At 39.5% G+C, this 22,691-nt stretch overlaps 1 protein-coding gene and 1 pseudogene across 1 annotated transcript in view; both read left to right on the top strand.

Moving 5' to 3' along the window:
• The first annotated feature begins 4,008 nt into the window (after positions 1-4,008).
• Positions 4,009-22,691, top strand: part of PNLIPRP3 (pancreatic lipase related protein 3) — a 30,133-nt gene continuing 11,450 nt past the window's right edge. Inside the window, exons 1-5 of the mRNA XM_006920836.1 lie at positions 4,009-4,057; positions 12,595-12,749; positions 17,383-17,502; positions 18,167-18,298; positions 19,716-19,824. Coding sequence (XP_006920898.1) covers positions 4,009-4,057; positions 12,595-12,749; positions 17,383-17,502; positions 18,167-18,298; positions 19,716-19,824 — 565 coding nt within the window. The remainder of the gene's footprint in view (positions 4,058-12,594; positions 12,750-17,382; positions 17,503-18,166; positions 18,299-19,715; positions 19,825-22,691) is intronic.
• On the top strand, positions 9,893-10,011 carry LOC112470211 (annotated as a pseudogene).

Here is a 22,691-nt window from a genome sequence, read left to right as displayed (position 1 = left end):
GCATTCCTGAAACTTGCCGTTGAATTTCTCCACCAAGCTAATTGCCTCTTTATTTCCTGATTTCACCTCCCTCTTTGGGGGAACTGGCAACACTTTAAATGCATTCACTCTATTAGATGAGGTTCGTGGAATGTTCCTGAACATAAACATAAGAGCACAGAATCCCATTCTCCTTCTTTATCATCCCAGGGCCCGGACCTGTGGTTCTGTCTTTTTCTTCATCTCCTAGTCTCTTCCTTATGTCCGCCTGTCCTTGAGTGTTTTGAAACAAGGACATAACTATAGTTTTCTAAAACGCAGACTTCTTGGGGTTCCAGCCAGGGAATGGAGTCTCCACATACCACAGTTTTTTAAAGGAAACCACTGAAATAATCCCTTCTGGCCAATCTCGACCCAATTCTCAGGAATAGGAATAAAAACAGCTGTTATTACCGAGGGCTTCCTCTGGGCTATGCAGTTTATCTCTACGAGATATGCTTTTATCTGCATTTAGTTAACGCAAAAACACCCTCAGTGGTATTGTCACCTCCTTATACTCACAAGGAAAACAGCCAGAGAGGGGAGATAACACCACTGAGTTCCATTTGACTTGCATCATCAGAATTATTCTGATAATACCCATGGGAGAAACTCTTTCATTCAAGAATAAAACAAAAAGAAGGGAGTAAATTTTTCTACCTCTGCAAAATGCCCTGAGGACCCTCCTACGTCACTGCATTCTGCCCACGCTAAGTTAAAGAAGAGAGAAAAACAAAGGAAACCCTGTCTGCTCACTCTGCCTCCAGACTGTATCCTGAGTCTCTCCGCTTCTCACCACCTCCATTGCTACCCTCATGGTCAAAACGACCGCCATCTCTCACCTGGATCACTGCCATGGCCTCCTTACTGGTCTTCCTGAGTCGACCTTTGGCCTACTTCAGTCTATTGGCAACAGAGCAACCAGAATGACCCTATTCCAAACAAAGTCAAACCAGGTCCCTTCTATGCTCAGAGCTGTCCAATGGCTCTTTTTTCTTGAGAGGAAAATCCGAAGTTGTTACAGTGACCAGTAAGTCCTTACCTACTCTGGCCCTTAAGTGCCTCTGTGACCTCATCCTCTACACCTCTCCTGCTTTTTCTCTCTCTGTTTCTGCCACACTAGTCTTCGTGCATTTCCTCAAAAACATGAGACACAGTCCTGACTCAGGGCTGGGCTCACCTGTCCCTCTGATAGAATAGTCACTTAGTTACCTCCCTCACCTCCTTCAAGTCTTTGCTCAAATGTCACCTCCTCAATGAGGCCCCCCTGGACCACCCAAATTAATAGCAACCCTCTCCTCCAATCAAATCCCAAATTCCACAATCTCCTTTACTCTGCCTTATTTTTTTTCCCCATCACACTTGAACCACCTTTTCACATACTCTACAATTTACTTGTTTACCGTGTTTATTGGCTGCCTCCCCCCATTGTAATATCCAAGAGGCAGGGTCTTTATTGTCTGTTTTGTTCATTGATGGATAATTACAAACGAATCATGCCTGGAACAGAGTGGCCACTCGAATATTGGCTGAATGAATAAATGAGTGCTAAGATTATTTAAGTATTCCTCTGTATTTCACTCTTTCTTTGCTTCCCCAAAATGTCCAAGATGTCGGCCTTCTTGAAATTTTGGATAATTTAAAGAGCCATGCATTTAGAAATAGCTTAAAAAGTGATTTAAAATATTACGGCCATATCCTTCAGGGTTCTGACATTAATATTGAAATATCACAACATCTTGAAAGATTCTCTGCCTTCTAAATCCTCACAATAATTTAGCATGTCAGGGAAAAAATTAATTGAACTCGTCTCTACTGTTGAATCAAGAATTTAACTGATTTGCTGTTTTTTCTTCGTTTCGGCATGCTGGCATATGTAAGCACATATTTGATTTTGTGATGAACTTTTAAAAGCTATTGTTAACTACTCTATATGACATTTTTCAGGCAGAACTGCCATGATTTCAGCAAGCATCTATGGATTCACCAGTATCTGTTCTTGATTACATATAATTATTAAGGTATAATGAGTCCTCAACTTTAAGAATAATAGTCTCTCTGGAGTAAGAATTTCTTTGAGTGATATGAGATCAATGAAATCTAATACTATAATTTTTCTTTCAAGAAAAATTGACCAAGTGTCTGCTATGATAGATCTATTGCTAGATACTGTGGTCCCAGAGATGAACAAAAACTAGTCCTTGTCCCCAAATAGTTCAGTCTAGGGGAGGAGACTAATAGACTAAAATTGTGCCTAACAATTCTATGATATGCATAGTGCTGTAGCAGGTTCATGGAAAAGTGCTGTGGACATGTGGCAGACAGAGTGGTTTTAAGAAAATTCCTGTAACACTGAATATAGTACTTACTATATACTAGATAATAGTCATAGAAGAAGTAATTCAGTCATCTAGATGACCCTATGAGTTAAGACTCATGACTGTCCTCATAATGATTATAATATTATGTCCTAATAATAATAATTAATAAAAGGTCATATTACATGACCTTTTTAAAATTATTAATATTAAGTGCCTAAATTCCAGGCATTTTGCTTGTCCCCTGGGATGCAGACATGAATGAGATGCAGTCTTTGTGAGAGGTGCTACTGCAATTATGTTATTCGTGCTGATCCTACACATGTGGCTGAAAACATCTATTCTTGAAATTCCACTTGAAAAAAATGAGCAGTTATAACTGGCAAAGCTTTTAGAGCGTGCTTTTCCATGGCATGGCTACTGGCCCTTCACGGGGCCAGGCCCAAGCTCGCTGCTGCTGAATAGTCTATTCTCTAAGCACTGCAGGTCTGCACACTGGGAGGACTGGCGGCTGTGAGTTTCAGGAAATATTTCAACCAAATAAAGCACCCAAGTCTTGTGCCTACTCTTGTTCACAATCTCTTCTCTGATTCTTGCATAATGTAACAAGGTTTGTATGCAAAGACTGAATGCCTCATAAATACTTTTAATGTTATTATGGTGAAAAGAAAAAATTAAGAAAAACCAAATTCAGCCATCTTCTGTGAACTTTCAAAAATTGAGAAACAGACTAAAGATATCTATGGATTGAATTGCTCATCATTTTAAGTTAATGTAGTAGCCAAAAAGGCAAATTTGCGTTACATTAAGTATATAATAAAGCCTATGTACAATGATGTAAGGGGATATTTAGCTGTATGTGAACATAAATTTATCTTATAACCATTTACATAATGGAAAAAATGACAGCAATAAAATTAACACTGAATATAGTACTTACTGTATACTAGATACTAGTCATAGAATAAGTAATTCAGTCATCTAGATGACCCTATGAGTTAAGACTCATGACTGTCCCCATATTACATGTGAGGAAAGGGACAGCGAGGCTTACTAGCTCACGGTCACTGCTAATAAGTGGCAGAGCCAGAATTTTGGCCCAGGTGATCAGGCTGTAGAGTAGGTGACAGCAACTGCTATGTTACTTTCCTGTGAAGGTAAGACAGGCAGGTTAGCCAATGTCGTTGTTTAGCTCACTTATGTTTTAGCAGAGTCCGTTTGTATAAAGTGGATGTTTGCACTGAGAAATATGTTGGGGAAGAAATATTCAAAGCGTATAATTCTCATTTGGAAAATTTTTACCTTCTAAATGTTTATCTACCATCTCAAAGCCTTAAAATAACTTTCAAGGGTGACTCAGTCTGTGCTTAACCAAAATATTACTAATGTTGAATCAGCAAAATCTCACAAATTTTAATTACTGATCACACAATGCAAGACACACCCCACTAATTATCTCTCTTAAAGAGAAGGAAGCCGTCTAGCTATGGCACATTCACTTCGAAAGACGTAGAATTCAAGGTGCTGTGAGGCTCCGTGCTCTTCCGGACCTAGATCTTAAATAGTGAGTGGTGTCATTTTTTAAGAAAATTTCTGAATATTCTATAGCAAGGTGACTTTATAGGTAAAAGTCTTCAAGAAGATTTTATGCGATTTAAAAAAATCAACTTAGATGTTTGGCATTTGGATCGCTTCATTCTTATTCTTTGGCACGTCAGCAGGTAAGACTCATAATTTATAAGTTCCTTAAAAATAATGAGTATATTCACATGCAAAATGTAATTGACGTAGACTTTGAAATTTTGGCTCTGTTTATATTTTGATTTGTTTGTCATAAAATTATCTAAGGAAAATGCATCAATTTTGTAATAATGAATCCGAAGAGTATATGAGAAGCATCTATTTCCAATAATACAAAAGCTACTGGATAGTCTTGTGCATGGCTCCCAGCTCTGCCACTTACTGGCCTTACGGCCTTGGCCAAGTAACTTACCCATTAAAGTCTCAATTTCTTCACTTCTAAAATGGATATGTAGCAGTAAATTTTAAAAAATGCATATTTCCAATTTCAATACCTGACAGTAGATGCTCGACAAATATTTGAATGAAGAATGAATGAATGAATGAATGAATGATTAATGCTGATTAGAAATTCCATGTTGATTTTTTCCATCTGTGTCATGATTTTGTGAAAGGATATTGGTCTTGGACATTTCTTACACATTAATTCAATATTCATCGACTTGTGCTCTTTACACTGTGGGTGCCTTATGCATTTACTATGTGGTAGTTATTGGTTTTGTGTGTTCTTACCACCCTGTTCAATACTGTGCCTATAGGCGCAATAAAAGGTAGTTGATATGTTTTAACTGAAATAGAATCGAAGAATCTCAGTGTTTTTTAGTCCCTGCCCTCTAGCTATCCTCTGCGGGATAAAAAATGAAGAGGATGGAGCCATCATTAGTTTTAGGATATGCCAGGAACTGTGCTCTATTTTCCATGATTTTCCTGCTTGAACACTGAAAGCAGTGAGACTCATGAGTCCCAGAACAGAATTAAGAAGTGAGCAAAGTCTGCCCTGATCTGTTTTCTCATATTGTCACTTTCTCTATCTCCTCCTTCTGGAGCCTTCTTTGCTAGCTCTACTCACAGCCCACCTCTCAAAATATTCTCTGAACAAAGATGCCAATATATTTTTTAATCAACAAATACAATCACCTACTATGTGCCAGGCACTGTACTAAGCTCTGGAGATACAATCGTGATTGATAAGACTTCCTTAGAGCCCCTCAGAAATATTTGCTTTTCAGTAGGGAATGGCTTCTGTTTGGAAGCTCATTGAATTAAGCAAACGTTCTAAAATGGGAGGTACCAGAGGACTGAATGCAAATAGACTCTGCTATAAATTTAATAGATACAATATAGGTAATTATACAAATGTGATGTAGACTTAATTTTTAAAAAATATGGCAACTGTATAATGGACATACATGTGTAGTAAAAATATATGTATATATTATCTGTTTCACATAACCATATATTTTATTTAAAAAACATTTTATTGGGCAGCTAACTCCCTCTTCACTTACCCAGTTTAAATCTCATGGTCAGTTTTAATCATGCTTTGGTTTATACATTAGACTTCTCTGTTGCTCTTGCTTCACTTGACTTAACCATGACCCTGATTAAATGCAACACTGGGCTTGCTTTGTGCCTGCACCTGCGTAGCTGGATATGCCTGAAAAACGAAAACAAAAACAAAAACATACCACGCTGACTGTCTCACTGCGAATTCATGGTTATTAAACTGAAGTGGACCCTAAAGCTGCAAAGCCACCATTCTCTACTTCTCTAATCTTTTCATTTTTCCAGATTCCTGGGTGATTTCGCTTTTCTCCCCTGTGCTCAGACCTCAATGCCTCCCTGCTCATCAGCAGTCTCGGCTGATTGCCTTACTTCCTAGTTCAATAAGAAAATAGAAACAAAGACAAGAGACCTTCCATAAGACCTGAGCACCACCACATCCATCCAGCTGCCTACATGTACCTGCCCATCCACTCTGCCTTCTCTCTGCTCCTATGCTCTTGCTCCCAACAAAGGCCAAACTTCCTCCTATACATTAGACTCCACCTCCTCACACCTGCTGCGAGATAGTGCCCAACAACATTCCCTTCCACTCCTCCTGTTTCACTGGGCTACTTCCTCTCTCCTGGACCATTCCCAGCTACACACAAACACGTTGAGTTCTCTCATCTTCACAATTTCACTTTCGACTTGTCCTTACGGGGTTGCCTATTTCTCCTCCCTTCTTTCTTGAACTCACTCCCATCAGGCTTACACCCCTACCACGCCGTTAAAACTCCACTTGTCACGATAACCAGTCACCCCTGTGTTGATAAGCCCGTGGTTGGTTCTCCATCCTCATCTCATTGGATAACAGTATTTGGTACTCCAAACTGCTCCCTCCCCTGGCAGTCTGTTTTTAAGTTGGCTTCTAGGATGCCACACATCCTGGGTTTTCTCCTACTTTTCTGATCCTTTCTTGGAAATTTTCTTTGTTAGTCCCCCCTCATCTTCTTGATTTCTTAATGATGGAGTATTCTAGGACTCAGTCCTTGGACCATCCTTCTTCACCTGCAATCACTCCCTCGGTGATCTCATTCATACTTGTGGCTTTGACCACCATCTTTCTGCTAATGACATTTAAATTCATATTTCCAGCTGATGTTTTCTCTGGAATTCCAGATTCATATCCAACTATCTCTGTGACATTTCCACGTCTGAATCTAATTTATGTAAAATCTACATGTCTCAAACCGAGTTCTTGATCTCTACTCCCAAATGTCTTCCTCCCAAAATTTTTCCCATCCCCTTAATGGCAAGTCCAGCCTTTCAGGCACTTCCGTCATAAGCCTTGACATCAGCCTTGACTTTTCTTTCTATCTCTCCTCACTGCCATTAGTCAGCAGATATTTTTCAGATCCTCCTTCAAAATACGTGAAGAACCTCACCACTTCTCATCCCTCTCCTGCTACCCCCTTGATTTTAGGCACCACTGTGTCTTATGTAGTTTACTACAATAGCATCCCAGATGGTCTCTCTGCCTTTACCCTTGGCCTGCATCAATCTGTTTTCAACACAGCAGCCAGCCTAAGTCAGTCTGTGTCTCTTTTCTGCTTGGAGCCCTCCAGTGGCTTTCCCATCTCACTTCAGAATAAAAACCAATGTACCTGCAAGGATCTACCTGGTGCTGCGTGCGTTGCCTCTCTAACACCATCCCTTAGTCAAACCCAGATGCACTCCAGTATTCAGATGCTTTTTTGGATTTTAGAAAGGGACTATGGTAAGTATATTGTATAATACAAAGCCCACAGCATTTTGGAGCAGTGCCCCATCAACAACTACATGCCTATTTCTGTAGCAAAATTTGCAAATATTCATATTAAATGAGACTATATTGCCTTAGGCCAGTTTTTTTCTGACAAACCAGTTCTTGCAAACTAAATTACAAACGAACAACAACAACAAAACAAAAAAAAACCAAAAAACCCACTTTTGTTCCCTCCCCAGAGTTTTTTTTTGAAATTGCAGAATAAGTAAGGTGCTGAGGACGTGTCTTGCCCTTGGGCCCCTCAGCTCCGGTCAGAACAGCCTCCTCGTGACTCCCTAGTCACAGCAGGCACACTCCCGCCTCACAGCCTTGTGCTTTATCTTCCTTCTGCCTGGAATGTTGCTCCCTCTAGAAATCCTCATGGTTTACTTCTCACAGTCCTTCAGGTTGTGATTCAAATGCCACCATTTTTAGTGTGGTCTTGCCTGGCTACCCTATTTGACTTGCAAACCCCTCCTCACCTAAACACACATGAGCCTTCACCTGCCATGTTTTGTGTTTCTCCCAGCACCTACCACTATTAAATATACACCATATGTTATTTGTTCTTATTCGTTGTCTGTTCCCTCACCCCTCACTAGACTGTACACTCCATGAAGGCTAGGATGACTTTTTCCACTGTTGAATCCCCAGTTCTGGGAACACTATCTGGCACATAATAGGCACCCAAGTAAATATTTCTTGAATAAATTAAAGAATCTATTTTCCAGCTTTTTTTATGTCATTGGAAAAGACTATCCACAGTAAGATAGAGAAATGACTCATTTGGAAAGTGGAAATTAGGAAAATACAAATTAATATGGCAGTTTGTATGATTTCTTAACCAGTTAAAACTAGCTTTATGTAATGAGCTATATTTCAAATTCTCCTTTAAAGAACTTTTAGGTCAAAAAGGAAATAAAACATTTCAATTGCAGAATATATCAAAATATAATGAGTCGAAAACTGAAGAAACTAGAAAAAGAACAAATAAAGTTGAAGGAAGAATTTAATAAAAATAAAAATAGATGTTAATGCATTAGAAAAATGGGAAAAACAGTATAATTAATAAAGGTATGTAGCGATTGCTTAATAAGACTAAAAAAATAGAAAACAGGGATGATAAATTTAGATAAACAAAGAAAAATAGCCACAGTTTTGGAAGATATTAAAATGATTGTACTTGGTATTAATTCACACTAAGAGAAGTCAAATTCTAGATGAAAATTCTACTCCTTACACCAAAACAAATCTCAGGTAGATGAACATTTAAAAATAAAGGAATGAAACAGTAAAAGTATGAAAAGAAAACAGAGGAAAAATATTAATAATCTTGGAGTAAGAAATGCTTTTGTAAATAAGACGAAACCCCAAAGCTATGAAAGAAAAGGTTGTTGAATAAAATGTAAAACTTCTATATGAGAAAACATAAAGTCTATAAAACAAAAATATTAACAGCAAACGAGAATATCTTTTCAAAATATCTGACTGAAGAGGGGCAGATCGCTCTACTATTCAAAGAGGTTTTATAAGTAAATAAGGAAAAAACAAACTTTAGAAAAATGTGTACAGGACAAAAGATCTTATCCACAGAAGATGTAAAAATGGCCAAAAATGCACAAAAAGATATTCAAATATATAGCTAAAGAAATGCAAATTAAAATGACAAAAGGTTTCATTCTGTTGGCACATACAAAAATTTAAATCTTCATACCCTTACAGAGTAGGTTGTACTATTGTTCCCCATGATTTACTCTCTCTCCCTGGGAGAGGATTCTTCAGCCCCACCCTTGGCCACATGACGTGACAGAGAGCAGTGCCAAGGTGAGAGCCTGCTGGATGAGTCTTTGTCTGTGCAGCTGTTACATCCTTTTCCTTTGCCCCGGGGACCAACATGCCCTGAACAGGGTCTGGTCCATTAGCTTGGATCCTGGAAGAGAAAAGACGGGTAAATCAGAGCCATAGCCAACCTAGAACCATTGCAACCAAAATATAACATTAACGAGAAATAAACTTCAATTTTTGTTAGCCAATGAGAATCAGAAGCTATTTGTCACTACAACATAACCTAGGAAAAGCTAATTAATTACACTTTGCAACAGAGTGACCTGCATTGTTCATTTTTTTCCTACCACTTAATAACAATGAAATATTGGACAAGGTGATCACTTTTTCTAAGTTTTCATTTCTTCACATATATGACACATAGGGCTCAGTCTGTTTTTGCTATATTAATTATTATTAATAAAACAAACCAGATTAGACATAATTTGGTAAAGATGTACTCTTTTTTTTTCCCTTTTGTGACTTTTATTGTAAAGGTAATTTATGCTCATGATTGACAATTTGAGACCATAGATAAGTCTAAAGAAGAAAATTAAAACCATGCCATGTCACCATTGTTAATATTTTGGTGCATTTCCTTTAAATTTTATATTCCCCCTTAAATGAAACTACACGTAGTTCTGTAACCTGCCTTTTCTCACTAATATTATATCATTCTCACTTTCATTACAAGTTTCCTTACAGATTCTCTGTAAACCTTTCAAACGGCTGCATACTATCTTTAATTCGATCATTTAAAACCATCTCTTTTTTGGATGTGATTCCGTAATGTAGTGGTTAGCACATCTGCTTTACATGCAGAAGGTCCTGGGTTCACGCCCCAGGGGAGCCATGATCTATGATCTACGGCTATGCCACCCTGCACAAGCCCAATCCCGTCTGATCTCGGAAGCTAAGCAGGGGTGGACCTGGTTAGTACTTGGATGGGAGACCACCTAGGAAGACCAGGTGCTGTGGGCATAACTAATAATAATAATAATAAAGCAAAATCTAAATGTGAAATCACTGGTCCAGATTAGAACTGCATATATGTGTGTTTCGAGAGGAAAAAACAGAATGGATTCCAGGCGGGAGATATATTGATGGAGAAGCTGCACCACGCTAGGGATGTATTGAAGGAGGCACATGTTTACACTCCCAACAAGAGAAAACAAAGGCAACCAGAGAAACCAGGAAGACAAAGATGGCACAACAAAGCCATGATCCAAATATGGAGCAAACGGAAATGACACTGATGTTGAGCAATTCAGGTATCAGAAAAAAGAATTCATTTGAATATTTTCCTTTGAAGGGAATGGAATCCGAACAATGGAAGTGCAGAGAGGGAAATGTAATTATAGCATGCTAGCTGGCTCTGGAAGGAAAAATATTTATCTAGTCATAATAATTATGTTTATTGATTTTTTGAAGTCAGCCTACAGACAAAACATGGAAGACTTAATTAGGATTATAGAACAAGGTCTGAATGTTATCGATCTTGACAGTAGGGAAGTGGAAGTGCAGCTGGCAGAACTCGGAAGACGAAAGGGAGGAAGAGAAGGAAGAGGCAGCAGGCCTGAGAACTTCGCCTTGCAAAGACAGGGAGTCCAGTTATTAGGAATATGAGGCACGGATCAAGAAATGGAATATTACTATTTACGTCTACAGTGGAAGCCAATAAACGAGCTGAAAAGTGTTATTGACTGTATAGGAGGAGTTGAGACAAAGTGAAGAGCAGCACAGGCTGCCTGTTGAGCTGCTGTCCCTCAGCTTCAAGCCTCCCTTGCTTTGCTAGCACTCCACACGGCAAACACGGTTCGACATTTCAGCCACTCCCAGGGAGTCACTGTCACTCAGGACCCTCGGGGGACACCGAGGCTCCGAGAGGGAAAAGGGAGGTGTTTCTTCTTCTTTGCTCCTGGTTCCTGTCTGCGTTTTTTCAGCAAGGGCTTTGCACTCCAGCACAGTCATTCCAATAGCTGCGATTGTTTTAATACTCCCAGAATCAGACTCATGGTGCCTGCTCAGAGATGCCAGCAATAGGGAGCTCGCACTCTTCCTCGGGCCTGCATCTCAGCTTTGGAGAACCTGCACCCCCTCCCCCAGCAAGCAGCCCTTCCCCCAAGCGTCCACATTGGAATAACTCAACCTCTCCCATTTTTTTGCACCAGCCCTGGAGCTGGTAGCCGCTCCCCGCAGTTACTCCCCGGGAGTCCCTTACAGGACCCCCGTCTGTCTTCTGTTCTCCAATGCCTGGTTAATTACGATTCATTATATTAAACTCCCACAGGTAAAATAATTGGAGTGGATTCTGTTTCTTGCCCTAATCCTGGCTGATCCAGGGCATAGGTGTGTTAAATCCTCATTTATTACTGCAGCAAGTTGATAGATCATGTGTGATTAAAACTAATAAATTGAAACTTGGTAGTGTAAGCACATCATATACAGATATGTAAGTAACCACGAGAAGAACTGTAGACATGTTTAAAGTCGTCACCTCTGGGGAGGAGATTGGGTTTGGGGGTAGGCAGGGGATGTTGCTCATCTGAACAATTTTTTTTTAAATGTACAAACATTTCTTTGATGAAAAAAACCTAATTTTCTATACTTCCTCTTTGCATTTATGCGAAAGGAATGAAAAAAATGCAAAACCTCCTAAAATTTTAGAGTTAAAAGCTGATGGATTTGAGGGTCAAAAGTTTATTTAGTATTTATTTTTTTTTTTTGGTAAGAGAGAAAAGAAAATCCTCAAATTCAAATCTTCAAATAGCTCTCACCAATATTAACCTAATCATAAAGTGAATACATTATAATAAATGTAAATAATAATAATTTGAATAAATAATTATAAATTATAATCATAACTGAATAAATTTAACTATCTCGTAAAACAGCATGAAATGAAGTTATTTGTTTTTGAGTATTAAATGAAAATGAAAACAAAAAGTCATAGCAAAAGGATCAGTCAGAGTCAGCGAATGACAGACATGACTGAGACTTAGTTTCCCCAAAGCCTCTCACTTTAGGGATGAGTAAAGTGAGTTCCAGAAAGAAGTAACTTGGTTAAAACTAAATGAAACTTTGCTCTCGTTTACACTCTCAGGAAACGTATATTAGACCCCTACTGTATGCCAGGCATGGCGACAGGCTCTGGGGACAAAGAGGTCCCTTACACCAAGAGCTTTCAGTTTAACAAGAAAAGGCAGAAGGCACAGTCTCCCATTTTATGTCTCAGGCCCATTCACATGTAACAAGTTCACTTAGTCTTCCTAACAAGGCTGTAAGGTAAGTGGTGTTACCTCTATTTTGCAGAGGAGGAAATTGAGACTCAAAAAAAGGTAAAATAATTGCCCAGAGCCAGCAATGTCTCATCTGCAGTATTGTGATCTGCATTGCTGTGTTCATAATATTGGAGGTGGGTGGGGGAGGGCACGATTTTTGAAGAGAAGCCCCCCGAGGACTTGTCTAACTGAAAGACTGATTTCGATGAACCTCTGAGTGGGAAACACAGCTTCTCTGTGGGCCTGGTTCCTACAGTACTGACACTCTATCTTTTTGTTGCAGGAAAAGAAGTTTGCTATGAAAGGGTGGGGTGCTTTAAAGATGGTTTACCATGGACTGGGACTTTGTCGAGACAGTTGGCGGGTTTACCCTGGTCTCCAGAGGAGATAAACACTCGCTTCCTGCTCTACACGAGACGCAACCCCAAAGCCTATCAGGTAAGCTAGTTTGCTTTCTTCACACGTGAATTATTCTAAAATATAAGCTCTAACTATAGATACAGAAAACATAGATACAGTCATCTATTCTGGCATAAACTATTGATTTCAAGGCAAGTATTTCTTTTTATATTCGTGAGCCAGACTTTTTTTCATATTATTTGTCCTAGTATTTAAATATGAAAGTTGCTCTGAATATGTAGTTTCGCATTTGCTATTTCGTTCGGTTAATGTATTAATTGAAAACCTTCCACATGTGAGACTGATCAAGCAACAGTCCCTATTAGGTATTAAATTGAATAAACAAGACAGTGTCTTAACTGTATTATATTAGGGGAAACAGGGTATGTAGACGAATACCCTTATTGCAACACAAATTACGATCTGTGATGTAAGGTACAGTAAAGGACTCTGGGAACACAGTGAAGAAAGCCTTGCCTTACCCGCGGGGCTGGGGATGATGACCAGGGAAGGCTTTGCGGACGCCATGCAGCCAAAGCGTGTTCGCGGTGGGGCAGGGTTTGCGTAAGCAGAGATATAGGAAAATGGCAAAGGAAATGGCAAGGTCAAGCATCATATTAGACTGGGGACAGAAGAAGTTTGGAAGTTTTCGAACGTAGAATTAGAAAAGTAGTTCAGAGACAAATCGTATAACTCCTTCCTGTGGAGTTTAGATTTTACCCAGGGAGCCACGAGGCCCATTGAGAGTTTCTAAAGAGGCTTTAGGACATTTTCTCTGGCTGAAGTATATACCTCCTTGACCGGGGCTGGGAGAGCCTGGAGGTGGCTGCCAGACCACTTAGCCCTGTGCCGTTCAACACAGTAGCCACCAGCTACTCGTGGCCATTAAAATAAAATAAAATTTAAAATTCAATTATTTGGCTATACCAACCCCATTTCAAGTGCTCGATAGTCACACATGGCTAGTGGCTACCATGCTGGACGGTGCATCATTACAGGAAGTTCTATTTGACAGCACTGAATAGAACACTTTGGTGCACTTGATCAGACATGGGGAACGAGGCCGAATCAGAGTCATCAGTGAGTATGATGATAGAAAATTGACATGAAGAACATCACAATGTATCCTGAGATTTCACACGTGAATGCTTAGAAGACTAATGATCCTCTTGTCAGAAAAATTGGGGGTGAAAGAGAATGAGTTAAATTTTGGACAGGGGAGGTTTGGGAAGGCTTTTGGAGATTTTAGTATTATAGCTTAGGGAACAGTCCAGAGCTGGAGAAAGGGATTCAAAAGTCTTTTACCCAGAGGTGAAAGTTGAAACCCAAAGAATGCATGCAGTTTCAGGGGTGCAGAAAAAAACGTGACACTAGACCCCGTGGATCATCTGTATTTAGGGAGCACTCCCCACTGTAAGATCATTTCCAGTCTTTACCTGAGTCTGCAACCTTGAGGCTCGCTTTCCATGGGACCCATCACACACAGGGCAGGTTTCACCAGCCAAGACAGACTTCTGCTGTGTCTTCACACCATACAAACATAATCTGTAGCTGTCTACTTATTAGACACACACAGAGTGTTATACTTCATGATTATATACACACAGCTCTTGACTGAAATATGCCATCTGCTCTGCAGATGACAACTCTATCTAGGACAAAGAAGAAAAGTCCTTATTGTGGGTATAAAGAAATTTATAAAGAAAGTATTGTCAAAAGTTTTGTTTTTATAACTACCAAGAAGCAAAGAGTAGAATAATACTCAGCTTTTAAAAGAAATGAAATTCTTATAGATGCTACAACATGGATGAACCTTGCAACGTCTTGTTAAATAAGCCAGACACAAAAGGACAAATATTATATGATTCCAGTTAAATGAGGTACCTAGAATATTTAATTCATAGAGACAGAAATAGTAATTACTAGGGGCTGAGCAGGAGAGAATGATGGGGAGTTTCTGTTTATTAGGGACAGAACTTTGGTTTGGGATGATGAAAAAGTTCTGGAGATGATGGTGGTGATGGTCACCCAAAAGTGTGACTGACGGTGCCACTGAACTGTACACTTAAAAATGGTTAAAACGGTAACTTTTATGTTATGCATATTTTACCACAATTTGTAAAATGTAGAGATTCTATGTTGAATACAAATGTTTGGGGCACCTCTGTTGATTTAGGAGTTCCAGGGATGTGTGTCCATTCAGGACTAACTGTAGCTCCTGGCCATGACCCTCAGTCCTCCTAGGGCTCATCGATCCTTCATCCTTCTGCACAGTGGCCATGCAGTTGAGCCTTGCAGAGCACAGGCACCAAAACAGGAGATGATGAGGTCTAGTCTTCAGGCAAGGCTTGGCCCTAAAGGCGATGAAGAGAACATCAGAAACCAAGTACTTTCCTAGTACAGGGACCATGAAAACAACGTTCTTCACATTTTCCCCACTCCCTTCTGTTTCGGAAAGAACCTTGTGTGACAAACCAGATTTGTACCTGGATTTTGCAATGGGGAGAAGCCTGAGGGTTTGCTCTTAAAGTGTTTTTTTAGCAACAGCTAGGATATAGGATGAGTCAAGGTGTTATGCTTAAAAGAAAAAAAAGGATTGTCCCAGACTTAACCCATATGCTGTACTGTATAAATTTGACTGGCTTTGTTTATGAGAAAGCAGAGATAAACTACGCAAAGGTTGAACTTGCTCTTTTCCCGGAGACAGGAATTGTTAAGGGGAAGGATGATGCAATGAACTCGGTCTCCTGAGGGTCATAGGCCTTCACAGCTACCTTTCTGCAGGAATGAAACAACCCACTTCCCCACAAAACCGTGACACTTTAACCTAGAGTGGCTCAGGCTGACGCTAGGGGTGATGCAAACTTTGTATAATTAAGGTAGTTTCTGTGCCTGCAGCCGTTGTCAAGGCTGGAACATACCTCACTGGTGACTATTTTTGACTTACTGGAAATGAGATCACTTGTAAAGTAGTCAGCAGTTGTGGAATGGGTTGATCTCATACCAGTTAGGTTCCATGACTCCTCAAAGATAAGTCATTAAGATAAAAGGCCCCAGCACCCAGCTAAACACTGACGTTTTAACTCATCCTTTCTCTGGATAAGCTCTTCTGTTCTGACACCCTTTTTCGTTTCTCTCCTTGGGGCACCAGAATTCGAGCTGCCTTCTTTTAATTTTATGATGTTGTTTGGCATTTCTCATTTTCTAAGTTAGTATGCCATTTGACAGGGGTGTGCCAGATAAATAAATGCAGAGTGAATCAAAAGCTTTTTCTACTTTTTCTACCTTATTTAATTTGCCAGTGGCTTTTGTGACAATGGAGAATGGTAGAACCCCACAATACTTGTCTGATTGCCACTTTAAGACTTGCTCAAGGTCTCACTTCTTCATACTGTTGTAGAAACAGGAATATAGAAGATGTTCGGGGGTCTCCAGCTGCAGTTGAAATGAGCATCTTTTAGGTGCATGAATGGACAAACGTTTTTGCACGTGGATTCCATTGCTTAGCAGAGAAGTGCTTCTGAGAAAGCCCAGATACAATTGGTTTTATCGCCTTATTGGTTAAATTTGCCTTAGCAAATTTCACATGTGGTCTGAGCCCTGTCAGTAGAGAGCACTATGATCAGATCAAAGCACCGTCAGTTGAGAGCCCAGTGGTTAAGGACAAGGCTTCAGAGAAAGACGATGTGAGTTCAAACTCTGTTAAGGACTCATTAGCTACAGTGCTTTTGGACAAGTGTCTCTCATTGCGCCCTTTCCTAATTTGTAAAATTGGTACCTACCTCACTGTGTTGTGAGGGTTAAATGTTCTAACTACTCTGTAAAGTAGAACAATTCCTGACACACACGCAGATGTGTTAGCCATACTATAATTGCCATGTAAACCAGCTTATTATTCTCATAATCATTTGCTTACAACCTTGGAAATACTTTAAGCAGCCAGCAAGTTGTCTGAATAATTGCGTATCGCCGTTAAGCACAGGCAGCTCGTAATAGGCAATTTGTTTGAATTTCATAAGTATCTAAATGTGTTGTTTTCCAGTTACAGGATTTACTATTGTCGAACTTGCTATTTGCTTATTATTCATTTTTTCTCAATAGAATTGCTTATACTTGTGCCCATTGATTTTTCTCTTAATAAAAAATTACTTAATTTGACTTTGCTTATAAAAACAACCCAACAAAATATAAGTAATACAAAAGAATACTAAACATAATCACATATTTTCATGTGGTGAGAGTCTAACCTCTAGTCCTCACTCATAAAGTGGGGTGGCCAGTCTGTTGTGGCACCCTTGTAGCGTATTTCTAAGTCTCAAATAAGATAAATCTCATGAATTACTCTGACAACTGAGAAATGCTATACAAAAGTAAGGCTTACTGAAATTCTAACACTAACTGACCCAACACTGTCTTACAAACATTGCTTTAAAACCATTTTTATTTCCTTCCTCGCGATTAAATTTGCGTATTGCAATTTGTAATGCATTAATAATTTCTTGCTACTTTTGCAATGTGGAACAGTCACTATTTCTTTGGTTAACATGTATTAAAGAAGGCTGTTAAAAATTAAATTTTGTGGAAGACTTTTGAGCAGATTTTGAATAATTCTACTAGATGTTAAATGATTTTGCATCATTATTTTACCTGAATCTCTTTTCTCTTGAAACAGGAGATCAGTGCAGTTAATCACCTAACTATCCAAGCCTCACACTTTGGAACAGACAAGGTGACCCATATTAACATACCTGGATGGAATTCAGATGGAAAATGGCAGCAAGACATATGCAATGTATGGTGTGAATAAACTCTTCTTTACACTAGCGTGAAAGCTTTGTGTCTCACGTGAACATGCTTTGCATGGTATCGATCCACATTTACAGAAATCCTCCGTTCAGTCCTTCACATTGTCCATGTTCCAAGGCCTGAAGTGAATTACCCATTTCCCATTTATTTTCATCTATTATGATTTGCATAGATTATAATGAGAGCATATTTTTAAAATCACTCTTTAGTAAATTCTCACCTTCCACAAAAATTGAATAGTGCGATCAATTTCTTGTTTAATTTAAGGGTAAAAAATTACTAAATTCACTCTAAGAACTTAATTTTCCTCTCTTATACTCAATATTAATAGACTTCTAACAGAGCACACAATTAATTATTTATAAGGCCTTGTAGCGTGGTGGAATCAGGCTGTCTGAATTCATATCGTGGTTCTACTTACTAACTCTGTGATAGTGGACAAGTTAATTAACCTACCTGTGCCTCAGTTTCCTTATCTGTCAATGAGGATTAAATAAGTTAATATGTGTAAAAGGGTTAGGACAGGGCCTAGCACATAGTAGGTTCTCAATACCTGCTAGTGTGATTTCTTATTATGGAATCAATTTATCGGGCACTTAGGTTTCCTTAACTCTTCTTTATTTAATCATTTCACTAAATATTTGTACCAGGTGTTGCTAAAAGTGGAAGATGTGAACTGCATTAATTTAAACTGGATTAACGGTTCTCTGGAATACATCCACGCCGTGAACAATCTCCGTGTTGCCGGTGCTGAGGTGGCTTATTTTATTGACGTTCTCATGGTAAGGAGAGTTCCTTTTTAAACTACATTTAATTGGTTATTCACCATAACACCAATAATTTGGGGCCATTTTGTGTTATTTTTATTAGCTTGCACAAGTACCGAACATGTGAAATAATAAGCAATCGTGTATAGTGGCCAGAAAAGGGAAGTTATTTCTCGAGAAGTGCCTGTGATTATACAGAGTGCCACTTGGTGGCAATGTCCCTTCGCAGGCTCCTCACCAAGTGCTTTCCCTTGACCTTTCCCCCACCAAGGTCACTACCTTGGTTAGCATATAGAACCATCTCTGTTAGTTTTTATCACATTGTAAACCTATCCTTAATAATTATTTACTTTCCATCTTATAAATGCTGTTTGTTAGAATGTGAAATGCATTTTCTAACAGAAATTGGGTTCCATGGTAGTGAATTAGTTAGGTCTATAGGCCAGTCCAGGTGCAGCTCTTTAATCTACACATTTTATTTATAAGAGATATACCCGGAGACATTCATAGATCTTCAAATGCTCTGCCATTACCGAAAGCAACTCCCCACCACAAAATGCAGTGAAGTAAAATTTAAAGATTTATGACCCTTTCTGATTCTTAAAGAGAATTCACTCACTCATTCAAGAAATATTTTACTCCGCACTTGCTGAGAGCCAGGCACTGTTCTAGACACTGAAGGTACGTGGTGAGCGAGACAGTGTGCCTGATCTGATGAAGTGTAGGGACAGTGTGTGAAGAAATCCAAGGCAGTGGGACAGAGAGTGACAGGATTGGCAGCTATTAGACGGGCGGCTGAGCACAGTTATGAAACGGCCTGGAGAAGAACCACAGAGCCCGTTACTCGGCTCCGCCCCCACACTTCTCAATCTGCTCTTCCCACTCTGTCAGAGGCGCCTGGAGGGCAAGGAGGCGCCTAGAGTGGGTCTTCGTGCACAGAGAATGAAATCCAATCGGATCGTCTCCTCTTCAGAAGGAAACCAGTCCTACGCTTTTGTGAATTTCTTCGTCGAACCTGGGGCCTTAGCTGTGGGCTCTTCTAGATCCCATGTCTTCTCAGACATTTGCTTGAGTTGCCCGTGCTGGGGATGTGCCAGAAGGGTTGGGCCTCTGGAAAGATGGGCATGGGCTGGAAGCCACAGACATCGTCATCCCTGGGCTGTTCTTCTGTCCCAGAGACCATGAGGCCCCTGACTGCCGGCAGAGGGGCTCTGAAGAAGGAATTCCTCCAGGCCCGCCTGATGCTCTCGCCTGCAGCCAGATGAGGATATCCGTAGAGGTGGAGGTCGCTTTGTCACTTTATCGGCCCCCGTTCTGTATGGGAAAGGGAGAAACGTGGCAGCTCCTTTTTTATATTAAGCATAGTTAAGCCATTCTACCTGCTCTTTTAAAATTATTTGTTCTGTTTTCCTTTTTAAAAAATCCCGTCCAGAAAAAATTTGGATATCCCCCTTCGAAAGTGCACTTGATTGGCCACAGCTTGGGAGCGCATCTGGCTGGGGAAGCTGGGTCAAGAACACCAGGCCTTGGAAGAATAACTGGTAAGCCTGCCCTAGAATTAGGCCTTGAATTTGTTCGTATACTTGTTTACACGTGAAATCAAGTTTCTGAACAGCAAATGAAGTATCAGAAGCGAATGTAAAATACAAGGAAATGTGACTCATCTAAACTACAACTAAAACAAATGCTTTCAAAGTACTCGTACAGATCCACGTTCAAGGGTATTCACCACAGCATTATCTGTGGCGGCAAACTAATGGAGACTGTATGATCGGCCACCAGTAGGGGGCGGCTGAGTGCATTATGACCATATCCCCTGCTTTGCAATTCCATATTCACTAATACAAAGAACAAGTTAGAGCCCCACGCATGGTCCTGAAAGGATGTCCGTGACACATCTGGGTCACAGCTCACCCAGTACATGCTGGCAATATGGAACTGGTTTGTTTAAAGCCTGTGCCCGTGCCACTCCAGTTGCTAAAATTGTTAATATTATCCTGGATATACTGTTAAGTCTAAAACTAAGTTGCAGAGTAAAAAATATACAATGAATTAGGCTTTGAGGGTGATAAATAATTATATCCCTTCCCTGCACTCTGACTTCCAAACTAATAGAATCAGATAGATGGAGATCAAAATATCAGCTCCATTATCCACAAGCTGGGCTGGCCTCCCCCTCCTGCTCATCTCCCATGGACAGTCAATCAACAAGTCCCACGTCTCCTTCATCTGCTTCAGGCCCTGGCCACTGTCCTAGGCCCTCTCCATCCTTTGCCTGGATCTTGGCCGTCTGTGGCTGGTCCCCTAGCCCAGTCTTCCACAAGACCTACCAGTGACATCATCTTTCTTAACACAGACCGGATCACTCCGGTGCTTGAAACTTTCCACTGTCTACAGCTTCTCGGCCTGTCATATAAACATTTCACATTTCATCATGTTTTTGTGTCTTTCATATTTCTGTGTCTTTCCACTTGCTCCTGTCTCACCCTAGCATACTCTTACTCTTCAAGATTCATATCAAATGTGTCTTCCTGGGGCAGAGTTAATTCTCTGTACGCTTTTAAATATGACTCTATTATATTTGAAAATACAAAAATTGTATCACATGGTCTTATAATTTTCATGTGCCCATTATTTTTAATAGACTCTGAACTACTTAGAAAGCCTCCCTTATCCCACCCCTACCCCAGGCCTGGCAGGTAGGAGGTGCACATTTTCTGTTTATTAAAACAATAAACTGCAGTTCTGTGTATACATACACACACACACATATATATATATATGCTTTAAATTAAATTTTCATTTTACAATATTTTTTCCTAAAAATAGTTAAGAATTCCAAATTGGGTGTAATGTGTCTTGCCTCTGCAATCTCTCAATATAACAGGCTTTCCTGCTAAAATTTTTTTCTTTTTCCCAGCACTCTGATCCCAATTCCAACCCCAGCCCATCACCATCATTCTTATTTAAGATAAGAAAATTGTACTTTTATTCTGAAGTCATTGGGTGGCAGAAATCCACCCCCTTTCAGTTTTCCAGTTCTGGGGAAAGAAAAACATACAGCTTGTGAAGATAAACTTTCATGGGGCCTACACAGCCTGTGGGGCATTTAAGCCATAATTTAAAGGGAAGAACATTGCCATACATGTATTAAAGATTCACACCAGGTTACAATAAATTCATGAAGATATGTTTTTCCTAATTCTTATTTCAAAAATCAGATACTGTATAACTCCAATTTTTTCTGCCAAGTGAATTATCCCGTTGAGTAAATAGAAAACAATAAATTTTTAAAGGCTCTCTGAATGTCCAAAGAATTTATGTAATTTATATAACATAATGCAATTTATATTCCTTCTAAGTGGTGAGTTTTTGAAAAATCATGTTCCGTGAGTAACAAAAGAACTGAAACTTCAAGAAATATTTTAACTTTATAATAAAACTAATTTAAAACAAAATTAATATGATAGATATTAAGACATGCATAAGTTCCTGTGTCCACAGGAATTATTTATTAATGGGCAGGGGGTTATCATAAATGACTGTAGCATGGGGGTTATTCAGCCAGTTCTAGGATATTTTTTTTTAATCTATAGACAGCCTCAGTGTTTTCCCTAATTGAGAAGAGATTACTCCCTCTATGCTGACACACACAGGCACCCAAATCCATACACACTAATGAACTCAGATCTCAAATGGTTAAGCTCTAGCTTCTGGCACATAGTGCTTCAAAACTAATTGCTGAATGTGTAAGTGAGTGGCTATATGAATGGTCGTGACATTTTAGAGACCTCTAGATATCTTACTTTTATTTTGCTAGACATTTGAACAGAAACGATGGGCTGAGAGTCTGGACTCCTGGGCTCTTAGTCCATTTGCCTCTAACATATGGTGATCTTGTCAAGTCATTTCACTTCGCTGGGTGTCAGGCTTTTCATTTGTAAAATAATGAAGTGGAACTAAGTGAGCTTTAGCTGAGGACTAAGATTCTGTCATTTTAACTGTGTCACTTTGTAGATTCATCTTTACATACTGAAAAGCTCTTTCGTTTTATTATTATTATTATTTTTTGCTTGCACATGCTGCTTTCAAGGTCATCTCAATCGATTACCTTAATTGTTTATACGCTATTCCATATATAGACCCTCGAATAGCCACTTTAATTTTTCTGACTTTGTTAGCTGTTTTGGTGTTGTCTAGACACAGCCTTGCTTGTGTGTAGGAATCCAATGTTATACAGACCTGCATTTATATACTCAGTTTATGTATTCGTACTTTGTGCTGAGTGGTGTTTGACATGTATAAATCATATAGTTAATAGAAAAGAATACCTTGCCTTCACCATCTCTCCTCCAGAAAATAACAACACCGTCAACACACTCTTAAGTAAAACAGGGCGGTTTAATAG

This window comes from Pteropus alecto, unplaced genomic scaffold (genome assembly GCF_000325575.1).
Source record: "Pteropus alecto unplaced genomic scaffold, ASM32557v1 scaffold177, whole genome shotgun sequence".
Taxonomy (NCBI): domain Eukaryota; kingdom Metazoa; phylum Chordata; class Mammalia; order Chiroptera; family Pteropodidae; genus Pteropus; species Pteropus alecto.
Note: the sequence above shows the minus strand (reverse complement) of the source record. Positions and strands in the feature narration are given on the sequence as shown.